At 64.0% G+C, this 12,006-nt stretch overlaps 3 protein-coding genes across 5 annotated transcripts in view; 1 reads left to right on the top strand and 2 right to left on the bottom strand.

Moving 5' to 3' along the window:
* The window catches only part of RAD21L1 (RAD21 cohesin complex component like 1), a 19,399-nt gene extending 18,756 nt beyond the window's left edge, over window positions 1–643 (bottom strand). For 2 of the 3 annotated variants that reach the window (XM_083801615.1, XM_083801616.1), the window contains exon 1: window positions 515–643. The gene's annotated coding sequence lies outside the window, so the exon portion shown is untranslated. The remainder of the gene's footprint in view (window positions 1–514) is intronic. The other variant, XM_083801617.1, reaches the window with a different exon arrangement.
* TMEM74B (transmembrane protein 74B) lies at window positions 520–5,177 on the top strand. The gene has a single exon (XM_083801625.1). The coding sequence runs from the start codon at window positions 541–543 to the stop codon at window positions 1,051–1,053; it is 513 nt and encodes a 170-aa protein (XP_083657751.1). The 5' UTR covers window positions 520–540; the 3' UTR covers window positions 1,054–5,177.
* PSMF1 (proteasome inhibitor subunit 1) lies at window positions 4,893–12,006 on the bottom strand. Its single transcript, XM_083801623.1, has 7 exons — window positions 11,652–12,006; window positions 10,734–10,886; window positions 9,900–9,982; window positions 9,182–9,364; window positions 7,954–8,007; window positions 6,093–6,251; window positions 4,893–5,957 (listed from the first exon to the last, which is right to left on the bottom strand). Exons 1-7 carry the CDS (start codon window positions 11,778–11,780, stop codon window positions 5,906–5,908), a joined length of 813 nt encoding a protein of 270 aa, XP_083657749.1. The 5' UTR covers window positions 11,781–12,006; the 3' UTR covers window positions 4,893–5,905.

Raw genomic sequence — 12,006 nt, 5'->3', positions numbered from 1 at the left:
GCCGGCTGCGGGGACCGGGGGCTCCAGCGCGGTGCGGGGAGCGGGGGGAGGCGGCTCGGCACGGCACGGCTCGGCTCGGAGAACCGGGGAACCGGAGGGGACAGCTCGGCGCGGGGAGGCAGGTCCGGGGAGGGGACGGGGAGGGGACGGGGGGGGGGGCACAGCCCGGTTCGGGGAAATCAGCCCGGGTTTGGGGGTCACAGGGACACGGCTCCGCGGGGGGGGGGAGGCACAACCCGGCTGGGGGGGACCCGGGTCCCGCGGGGAGGTGGGGGGGGGGGGGAACCCCGGTTCGGGAGGCGGGTCCCGGGTGCGGGGACGGGGCAGGGGAGGGGGCAGAGCCCGGTGCGGGTGAGCGGGGCTCGGCGGGAGGGAGCAGCGCGGGGGGGGGGGGGGGGGGGACGACACACTCAGCCTGCTCGGGGCGGCGGCGGGGAGGGAGGATTTGGGGTGGGGAACGGGAACGGGAACCGGGAACGGGGACATCTCCTCCCGCTCCGTGCGCGCCGCTCACCTCTCTCCGCGCAGGGCGGCGGCTCCATGGCGGCCCCGCGGGCGGCGGAGCTGCGGAGCCCGGCCGAGACGGCGGCGACAACGGCGAGCGGCGGCGGCGGCGGAGGCGGCGGGGGGGTGGGTCCGGGGGGGCTCGGCCCGGCCCCGGGCCCGGGGCTGGCTCTGGCTCTGGGCTGCGCGCTGAGCGGCGCGGCGCTGGTGGTGCTGGCGGGGGCCGTGCCGCGGGCGGCCCGCCCGGACCCGGCCGTGCCGGCGAGGCAGATGGAGCGGCTGGAGGCACGGGCGGCTCGGCTCCGAGCGCGCCTCGACCGCTGCACCGTGGCCGGCTTGGCCTTGCTGGCCCTGGGAGGGCTCCTGCTCGCCGCCCTCCTGCTGGCCGCCGCCGCTGCCCGCCGCCGAGCCCGGGCGGCCCGCCGCGCCGGGGGCACCTACGGCTCGGTGCGCCTGAGGATGCGCAGGGTGTCGGCCGAGGGGGGTCAGGCGCTGCTGGAGAGCCAGCTCAGCCCCCCCCCCCAGCCCCCCGAGGGGCCGGGCTCGTAGCCCCGAGCCGCCCCGGGGCCCCCCGCGCCGCCGGCGGAACCGGGGCTCCCCCCGCAGCGCCCCGGTAGCCGTGCCGTCGCAGCCCGGTGAGGCTCTGGGCACCCCCCTGGCCGCCCCGGCCCCTTCTGGGGTGGGGGGTCCCGGCCGGCAGCAGCGGGGTGACACAGCCCGGGGATGCGCTGCACGCCTCCGTGGCCAGCACAGGGACAATGGCACCACCGAGACACCCGTGGGACTCCCACGCCACGGTCGGTGGCGGCTGGGCACAGACACGAGGCCGAGCTCCCCGTGGCAGCGGCAGCCGGCTCCTTCCCGACAGCCGGGGCCCAGTGCCGGCTGCTCCTCGCTGGGACGTAGCGCCGAATCTTCTGCCGGCAGCGACCCTTTTTTAGCAATAGTTTCTTGTAAAACTGTGGCGTAGAGTTGGCGCTCGCGCAGCTCTGGGCAGAAGGGGACGGCCGGCGCCACCGCCATCCGTGTGGCAGCAGCCAGCCCCCGGCGGCCCCCGGCCTCTGCGCTCCCCCAGCCCCGCTGCGGAGAGCGGGACGAAGGCTGGGACCCCGCTCCCACCACCAACCCCACAACGGCCTCAGAAACCATGGTGCTCTGTCCGGGGGAGAGAGGACAATTCACGGCGCCTCGAAGCAACGTGGTTCTTCCTTTCCTGTTTTAGAGAAGCAGCTGTGCCCCGCCGGGGTGCCCGAGCGCGAGCCTTTGTGCTGTTCGCAAGAGCCATTGTCTGCAGCGCGAAGGCAAAAATTGCATCTCGGGAATTAAACGTGAAGCATCATTAAAGCACAATGTTCTGTGGAAAGAGAAATCGGTACGAGCGGGATGCTGAGAAAGGGAAATAGTTATCCCGTAGGAAAATGCAGCCCCACAAAAGGTGGTATTTGTCATGAGCTGCCACCAGTTTTTAATCCATCCCGTAAATTACTTGCTTCAAATGTTTCCACGTGGAGACAAATCTCTCCAGACAGCCCGACACGAGAGGAAAGTCGTTTTTACATGCGGTGCCATTGCCAGGGTCAGATTGTGTTCGGGGGCTTCCACAGCATCCCTCCGATGGCTGGGGGCAGCCCACAGCCCACGCCCCGCTTCTCATCCTCTGCCTAGCATTCGTCCTCCAGCCCTCACAGCCGCTTCCTCCTGTTGCTGTGTCCCCCTCCCCGTCACCTGCCCATGCTCTGTATTTATTGTAGGGTCTCAGGAATTAACCTTGAATGGCCTCGTGCAGGTGCTATATGCCACACCAGTGCCCGGGCCCCTTTCCCTGGGCTCCAGCAGCGGCTGGGGCGGAACCCGGCTGCCCTGAGCCGGGCACGACCGCACGTCGCTCCCCGTGTGCCCTGGGGGGGAGCAAAACCTGCAGGGTCTGGGGGCACACAAAGGGCCAGGGGGCGGATGCCACCACGGCTGTCACCGAGGGTGTCACCGAGGGCTGGTCCCAGCGCCTGGGCAGGGAGGTTCCCATGGGTGCCCCAGGGTTGGGGGCTGCGAGGAGGCCCCCGGGGGAGGCTGGAGGAGCCCTCCCACGGCACATGGTGCTGGGCGAGCCTGGCTCACGGGGAGGAGATCGCCCCCATCAGCTTGGGCACTTTAAATGAGGAATAAGGGGTCTTCAGGGGATGAGAGGCTGAACCTGCTGGAGGTGACATCTGCCGGACACCTGCTTTGTGTGAGCACAGAAAATACTCCTCAGTATTTCAGGGGGGGCTGCCCAAGAGGCTTGAATGGAAGGAGGCTGTCGCTGCTGCGCAGCGCGGTACCGTGCGGACCCTTCATTGGGCCTGGAGGGTTGGGGGAAAACCCCCGTGATTGAAATACAAATATTTAAGGTGAACAAAGCATGTCGGGGAAGGAATGCCGTTAAAGAGGCTCCCCCAGCGAGATCTCGAGGGCTGGAGAGTGATTTGGCACCGGGGCAGCGGTGGGACCCCATCGCGCCTGGCGGGAGGCCGGTAGCGGCGAGCTGCTGTAGCGGGAGCTGCTTTGTTTTCCCGTCTGTGCGACATCCACCGGTTCCTCCCTCGCACCATCCTCGGGGCACGCAGGATCCCGGGGACCGAGCATCGGCTGCAGGGTAATTAGCAGCGCCGAGGGCTCTGCGTTTGGAGCGTGCAGCGCAGGTGCCGCGGGCCGGGCAGGATGGCAGATGGCCTGAAGGGCCCTCCAGGGATGTCAAGCCGTCGCCAATAACCCAGCGTCTTTCTTCAAACGTGACGTGGAAGCAGCTCCTCGGCGCCCTGGCGAGGAGGGAGGGCTGCGTCCGTGCCAGCATCGCACACTCCAGCCCCAGCCGCTCTTCGCAGCCCTCTGTAAAATTAACTCGAGGTGCGTTGCTGACCGTGCTGCCTTGCATGTTAACGCGCTGTCGCTAACGTTAGCTCGTTAGTTCTCGTGTTCGCAGCTGCTCGGTGCCACCTCAGCCCCCAGGGGTGGCTGCATCTTGAGCCGTGCTTTGGGGGCGGGTTTGTGCCCGGCCACAAAGGGAGAGAGCGAGGAACGTGCCCGGGTCTGCTGCCCTGGGTGCCCAGCAGCCACCTCCGCCGGGCCCTGGGGCGGCTTTATGGTGCGAGCTGAGCTGAGCGGGCTGCAGGGTTGGTCTCCCGTCCCCACATTTCTCCGGCCTGCAGAGGAGGACCCCCACCTCCCCGCACCTCTCCTCTCTGGAGCACGGGCAGCAGAGCCCCCAGGAGCCCTGAGGCTCAGGCACGAGCCTGCAACCACCCCGGCTCGACGCAGGGCCCTCGTCCTCTTCTCAAACCCTCTCCTCTCCCACCTGCTCCCCCTCAGCTGCACGGTACCACGAACCCGCTGGGGTTAAGCGCTGCAGACAAAAGATTGTTTATCAGGACCCGACGCAGCCTCTCCCGGAGCTGGCTCGTTTTAATTAGCCCCATCAAAGCAGGCTGTGTCTCTCCCTCCTGAAAGGTTGCAGCGCATGATTAATGCAGGCAGCGGAAAGCAGCCGCCTCCCGCAGAGAGGAGCCCCTCTGATAAGGCCACAGCCGCTCCTTCTCCCCGCAGCACCCAGCATCTCAGCCCTACGCGACGAGGTCGGGGCTCCTTCTCCTGGGGGGAAGCTGTGGCCTGGCTCAGGCTGCCCCAGGAGCTGGGGGAACAGCAGGGACACAGCAGGAGCCTCACCCAGCTCCGGGTTGCTCTCCCCATCCCACCCGTGCTGTGAGAGCAGCCGCTGTCCGCTCCGGCCACCACCCATGGGCAGGTGGGACCGGCCACCAAAAGCCCTGGGGAGGTGCAGCACAGACCCTACGGGCCTGGGATCACACCAGCTCCTGCCAACGTGAGCCCTGGGGAGATGCAGGGGATGCTCCAGCTCCCCCAGTGCCAAATTTCTACAGCCGGTCCCTCCCTGCTCCCACCTGCACAGCCCGGGGTTGAACACGCTGCAACTCAGCTGTTATCAGCTGTGTTTGGAGGCAAAGGCAGTTTAAAAGGAAAAGCCTTTGGGGAAAAGGGAGAGACAGAGGGGAGCACTCCCCCGTTTTTATTTACGCCTTTGCAGCTGCACGCAGCGTAACAACAGCGTTCAATACCCCGGAGAGCCAATTACCACCAGGAGAGCAGCCGGAACGAGGGCTGGGCCATTCTCCACTTAATTTTCTAAATACAGTCTACTCGTCTCGGAAACATGCTGCTGCTCAGGGGAAGAGACAAAGCGGGCTCCTAGCGTGAATCCAGCACCCCAGGGAGGGCAGGCACAGCCAGAGCAGAGCTCCCAGGGGCATCTTTGGGGCTCCCCTTCTCATAGGGGGAAAAGAGGGGAGGCCAGCTGGGACAGGGGGGTGACCCCCCAGCAAGCACTAACACAACACTGTTGTCAGGTTTTTATTTCAAACTCAAACATCCTTCCAAGAAATCAAACCCCGAGAACAAAGCATGAACCCGGTGAGCTGCAGCCCCCAAACTACCTGGCACGGGGCGGGTTCCAGAAAGAGCAGCGGATCCCGAGCCGTGCAGATCTCACCCTTCCTCCCCGGGCTGTGTTCGGCGAATGGCAGCAGAGTCCATCCGAGCAGAACCGCACCAGCCTCATGCCACGGGACTGACAGCAGGGAATCGTGTTCCTATACAGCCCTGCAGCAGAGCAAATCCCAAATCCTTCAGCTCCGCCAGGCCCAAACAGCCAGTGCTGGACCCGGCGGCCACGCCGGCACCAAGTCCCCTCCTTCCCACGGCAGCCCCACGCTGCCTGCCTGCAGGTTTGATGTGCAACCCCGGGACTGAAGGACAGCGTGGCTGCAGGGGCCAGGCGAGGCCAGGAATTCAATCTCCCTCTTCTCATGCACATTAACGGCCTGGTGTTGGTGTTGTTACATCCAGCAGGCACGGCCATGCAAAGCTGATCTGAGCCGCTGCCAGGGGTCTGCCCACAGAGACCCCGTGGGACAGGCTTTAGGCCTTCACGATGATCAGCTCCTTGCTCAGATAAAAAGCACAAGAAAAAACACCTCCGCATGGGGAACCCGTTCCCTCCCTAGCACCAACTGCACGTGTAACCCCAGCAGCGAAAGCGATGCCACCCCAAAGAAACAGAGGAGGGAACCTGACAGCCCGGGGCCGCTCTCAGCACGCCACACCGCTCCCCACGCTGCACCCTCGGAGGAGCACAGAAAGAAACAGACCTACTGCCCCCTCTTCTGTTCTGCACATACGGACACCTTTATAGCCGGGCTGAAGCACGGGAACGTGGCCCCGAGTGAGGAGAGGAAAAACGCTGCTGAAAAGATCAAAGTCCACCAAAGAGGGAAACGAAGAGGGGAAAGTGCTCCTGCTCCCCGGGAGACGGCTCTGGCTGCAGCCAGCTGAGAAACCACTTGGTGAGTCTTCACATGAACATGTCGTCATAGCCCGGAGGGGGGAGGTGGTCAGGATCTGGCCTGGAAAGGAATTCGGAGCAGAGTCAGACCAGGAGCAAGAGCACAACCCTGGGAGGAGGAGGAGGAGAGCCTGGGGCAGACGGGAGAGCATGCTGTGGTACCGCAGCGGCTGCCCAGGCGTGGCCAAACACCTACCTGCCCCTGCCAGCCCCTACGGGGCCAAAGGGGTCGAATCTGGCTCCTGGTGGAACTGCTCCCGGGGGAAGGCGGCTGGGCAGGCCTGTCGACGGGTCAATGCCCGGCTGCCGGTACCCGGACCGGAGAGGATCAAAGATCATTCCCCCACTCCGACCTCTGGGGAAAGGAAAGGCAGAGAGGGAGATGAGACTGGCACCGAAGAGCAAAGCTCTCCTCCTGCAGCCCTGCCCGCGCTGTGCCACAAGCAGCGCTCGGGGGCAGGATGCGAACCGTAGCTCAGCATCGTGCCGAGGTGGGAGGCTGCCCGCAGCGCACACGCCCGAGCCGGAGCACTAGCAAGCATCCAGGCCCAAGGCACCGCTGTGCCAGCAACCCCTCACGGAAACGCGCAGAGGGAAGCACCAGTGTGTGCTTGCCTGCCAGAATAAACACTCGGGTTTCCCTGCGCGTCCCCCGGCTGCTGGGAGAGGGGGCTCGCTTCTGCTTCCCTCTTCCCCCAGCTCCTTCAAGGAGCATCAGGGCAGTGCCTGATGAATCCCCGAGGAGCTGCTGACCGTGCCGGGGGAAACACCAGAGCTGCTGGCCCTTGTGCAGCGCTGCAAGGGTTGGCAGCCCCGGCCGGGGCTCCCGCGAGCCTTTCCAGAGCGCTGCCTGGAAGTCATTTGCTGACCACGGCGGCTCCTCGGAGCTGCCCCACGCTGCGAGTGCCATTCCTCATAGTCGGCTTTGTGCAAACTCAGCTGGAGCCTCTGGACACCGCTGCCATCATACAAGTCATTAACAACTGCGCTAATGAGTTCCATTACGCCAGGCTGGCTGCCCAGAGCGCCCCGGGACAGCCAGGCCCCACGAGCATATGCCTGGGAGCCTGGGTCTCCAGCCCCAGCGCTGGCAGGTGTCAGCACACAAATCTGCTTCCATTTACCGTCTTTTTTGTCCTTTTTACAGAGAAACTTCTGATGAAGGGCTGGAGGCGGCGAGAGAACAGGGTCCCCCCCACAACCAAACCCCCTCTCCTCATGCTATCGGGTTTCCTTCCAGCCACCCAGGCTCCAGGCCTCTCCCTCCAGCAGGGCAGGACGTTTCTAGCTGGCCCTTTTCTAGCCAAACCCGCGGAGAACCAAGTCTTGCAAGAGGGGAAAAAATGCGATCCCCACAGGAGCGTGGTTCCAAAGAGGACTCCCCTGGGCTGCAGGGCACTTTGCAACAATTCCAGGGACCGTTTTCTGTCTGAGTACGTGCTTTTAACTGGAATGGCAGATGACAGGTTCTCCTCGCCCACCCAAACCAAAGACCCAGCGACGGATCTGTGAAGATGAGTCCCCCAGACAGCCTGGTTGGAAGCAGGGCTTCCTCCAGCATCCCTGCTCTTGAGTGCCTCAGAAGAGCCTGGAGGCTCCCAACCAGGACTCGGCAATCTGTGGATTTAAGCCTCCCCTTCTCCAGACTGCTGGGCTGTAGACGCAGCAGCTGGTAACATTTTGAATTAGAGGCTTACATTCACTTAACGACGTATTCAGCTTTGATTTACTGAAGGAATTAGTGCATGTTAAATGAATACAGGCTGATTATTAAACAGACGCAGATTGCAACCTATCATCTATGCAAGCGACGGGATCTTGTTACGGTATTAGAACCATATTGAGGTTTAGAAACCGTCAATCGGCCCCTCGCAATTTGCGCTGAGGAACTGTCCCGCTGCCGCCTGCACTCGGAGACACTTCGCGGGATGCCTGAGCCAGGCGGACCCCAGCTGCCTGAGGAACGGCCCCAACCTCCCCCACCCTTCCCGAGGGCAAAGTGGGGGACGCTTCTCTTCCCAGGCACGCAAAGCACCGCTTCTCCCAGCCACACTCACCCGAAAGGGTCCAGGTCTTCCCCACCAACAGCAAAGGGGTTCAAAGGACGAGGCCTGAAACGGAGCACACAGTGAGGGAGACTGTCGGTGAGGGGCTGACCGGCCCCACGGCGCCGCCAGGAGCGAGCACGCAGGCAGGGCAGCGCCGGCAGCGTGTTTGACGGTGCTGTGCTTACGGGTGCTTTCCCAACAGCAAGAGCAGCGGCTCTGCACAGCAGGACCCAAAGGTCCTTGGGATCCGTGGGACCGAGCGGGCGCTGGGAGCCCGGACACAGCAATCCCTGCCCCGCGGTGCAGGCGGGTGTGGATGTCGGTGCACACGGCAGGCTCGCAGGAAGCTTGCTGAGATGAAGGGAGCCCTGCTGCTCCCACCGCTCCGGGCTGCGGCTGCCTGTGGATGCTGGCAGTTTCCATGCCGAGCAGTGCCGGGCTAGGCCAGGCTCTCCAGCGTGTCCCAGCCAGCCACACAATGACAGTCCCGCTTCCAGGAGCGTGGAGACTTTGGGGTTGGCGAGCCTGCAGCCAGCTGTCACAACTCCTTGCCAGCAGTATGTGCCAATAACATGGTTTCGGAGCCATGCCCAGCTCCAGCCTGTCTGCCCACGGGCGTGCGGGGCCTCCCCAGGGAGCATCTTGCACCCTGAGCACCAGCAGACAGCAGCGGGGCTGAAGAAACAAGAGGTGCCATACAAGGCAGAAGCCACAGCCGGTTCCCGAGGGACAGTGGAGCCACCGCAGCGTCTCTGACTTGCGGCCAAAAGGGATTACAGCTTGTGAGGGAAGAGAGGGGGGAACCTGCCCGTCACATATGAGGCACGGCCGGGCACAAAGGGGCCAAGGAGGGATGATGGAGTGGGTGCTACGTGTCCCCTTTCCTCGGCTTTGCCAGAGGAAAGAGGCACTCCCTCCCAGAGGCGGCCTGGCCCCCCGACAGCCCCACTGCTGTCCCCGCTCCACCAGTCCCTGAGCCCCGATGGTCCCTCAACCCGCACGGACAAGGGCCTCCCTCCTTCCACCCCACACCTTCCCAAGGGAGGGCAAAGCCAGCTCCTGAACTGGCCATCCCTCAGAGGGCAGCTTAAATCAAAGCAAAGCTGGCCGGCAAGCCTGAGACCGGCTGGGGAGGGTTTGGGGTGGGGAACGAAGGGGGATCCATCTGGGCGAGATGGGAACTGGAGGTGAAGTTTGTGCCGCGATCATCAGTGGCCACGTTCTTCTCCTGACTTACCAGGACGGTGCTCTCGTGCCTGCAGGCTGCCGGGGAGGAGCCCTGAGGGGGTCGTAATCCTTGGGCAAGACAGGGTCCTTCTCTGCCTCGGGCTCCTTCTTGTCCTTTTCCGCAGGGCCTCCAAGGGGAGCGATGATACCCGAAGCAATCTTTGTCCTCAGCTCCTCCATGTTCTTGTACACCCTGCAGGGACGAGAGGCGAGGCAGTGGGATGGGGAGGCCACAGCACCCGGGTGTGAGGGTGCTGGACGGGCTGCGGCAGGGGTGGTGAGGGGATGGCCGTGCCCAAAGCGTCCCTGGCACAAAACGTGCCCCCAGCTGGCAGCGTGGAGGGGATGGGAAGGGGCAACAGCACACAGCAGCTCTGAGGCCCCAGCCCCATCTGAGAGGGCGGAGGTGCCTGCAGACAGCGCAGACAGGCAGCCAGTGCTCTGGAAATAAAAGCACCGGGCTGGCCACAGCCCGTTCACAGGTGGCCTGGCTGTCCCCTGGGCTATGACCCAGGACCCCACTGCCTCCTAAATCTCTCTCGCTTGCCAGCAGCTCACAGGGAGCGAGCTCCGGCTGCATTTCAGGGCAGGCTGCTCTGCCTCTGGATTTGTACAGGACAGAAAAGTCCTCCAGACTCCTCGTAGCCTGGTCTCTGATTTCATCTGCCCCCCTCCCTACACTGGTGGGACTTTTTCTCCTGCAGAAAATGCCAGGGAACTGCGATTACTTGTGGAAATCATCCAGGTGCTCTGGGTTGACGTAGTCGGCCACCGCCAAGGTCACATCCGCCACCTTCTGAGAAGTGCGATCCTGGCAAAAGACAGGGGAAGCAAGGAGTCAGCAGCCAGGCAAAGCTGGGCCTAAGGCAGGGAGCAGGCACAGCCACAGACAGGGGCTCAGGACATGAGGAATGAGCTCGCCTTTTTCCTGCCCACGTCCCTGTGCTGTGCCTGAATCATAGAAGCAAACAAACTGCAGCGTACAGCAAGGCTCTCCCTGCTTGCTCCCCCAGCCCGGAATGCAAAGATGAAAGACCAAAATCTCATGGCACAGCCAGAGACAAGAGGCTGTGACATAGGGCAAAAATATCCTGGGCATATGCTTGTTGGGAAGTGGTTCGCAAACACATCCCCAGCTGGAAAAGGGACGCAAAAGGGGCAACTCCCAGGCCAGAGTTGGTGTCCCTGCCCATGGTAGGAGAGTTGGAATTAGATGATCTTTAAGGTCCCTTCCAACCCAAAGCATTCTGTGACACTATTTTAAAAATAATAATAATAAATAAAAAAAAGAGAACGCAAGGCAAACCGCATTTGTGACCAATGCGGTCGTGTTTGACCAGCTTCGCACTGGGCTACATCTGCTGTGGCAGCTCTGCAGCCCTACCAGCTCCTGATTCTACCCTGTCCAAACATCCCTGAGGGACAAATGCCGCTCTAAGGCAGAACAAATAAGAGCAAAACATTTAAGAAATTGGCTCTGTATTTTTTCACGTATTTTGGACAGCAGCAGACACAACACCTGAAGGACGCCAATTCCCGCGGCGACCAGCCCAGGTACTCACCATGACATTGACGATCATACTGTCCTCCACCATGATGGCCTTAAGCAGCAGCTCACGGGCATCATCTGTGGACTTGTAGCGCAGCGTGTACACCTCCTTGTTGGCTTCCCAGCCAGCGGGCAGCAGCTCCGACTTTCTTTCATCGGGACGTGGCTACAACAGGACAGACATGCTGCTGAGACCCAGCCCACCAGCTGGAACAGGAGGGGGCACAACCACCGCTTGTAGAGTAGGAAGCAACGAAGACCCGGACCAGGGGATGATGCTGTTTGTCACCTGGCACCCTGCAGCTCCCCAGCATGGGGTGGCTGTCACCCTGTTTGTCCCAGCCCCACAGCAAAGCACCTAGAGGATGGCACTGCCCCAAAACGTCCCCTCCCCAGGTAGTGGGGGGCTTCTCTGCCAAACCACTGCCCTGCAGTCCACCACTGCCCCCCATACCACATCAGGCACCCTCCTGGCAACCCCCACACCAGGCTCCTGACCCCATATCCCCCACCTCAGCAACAGGACACCCACGGCAGCTGTCTCCCCATAACTACCCCCCTCCCTGGCATCCCACTGAGACCCCCCCAGCCCTGACCCAGCAGCGAACCCCTGCAGCCCCGTCCCCCCACCCCAACACTGCACCGAACCCCCAGCTTTGCCAGTGGGGTCCCCACCACCACTACCACCACCCCGACCCCTCGCTGTACCCCCCCACCACCGGGACACCCCCCAGCAACACCCCAGAGCCGCACCCCCCAGCCCCAGACCCCTCCGGTACCGGCACAACCCCCAGCGCCCTCCCCGACCGCGGCCGCCGGGCAGGGCCGAGCGTCGGCGGCGAGCGGCGCTAGGAAAGACCGAGGCTCGGCGGGGCCTAGCGGGGCCTGCACAGCGGCCGGCCGGGGACGGGCGGCCCGGCCCTGCCCGTACCTGCTCCCCGGCGCCGAGGCAGCGGTAGCCGTGCCGGACCAGCTCCCAGTGGAGGCCGCAGAGCAGCGCATCCTGCGGCCGGGACACGGCGGCCCGGGCCGAGGCGTACAGCGCCTCCAGCCCCGCCATGGCCGCGCTGCACCGAGGAGGCGCGGCCGGGCCGGGCCCCCGCCCTCCGCCGGGCCGGGCCGGGGCTGCGAACCCGGGCTGAGCCCGAATCGGGCCGGGCCGGGCCGGGCCGACCCTCACTAGGGGGCCCCCGTCCCCTGCTTTAAGCCCCGGGGCTGATGTGAAATGGCAGCCGCAGGGAGCGAGGTGCGAGCAGCGCTGCTGGGCCGGCCCTTCCCCGGCCCCC

The sequence above is a fragment of the Anser anser genome, assembly GCF_964211835.1.
Source record: "Anser anser genome assembly, chromosome: 16".
Lineage (NCBI taxonomy): Eukaryota > Metazoa > Chordata > Aves > Anseriformes > Anatidae > Anser > Anser anser.
This window is presented reverse-complemented; position numbering and strand designations above follow the sequence as displayed.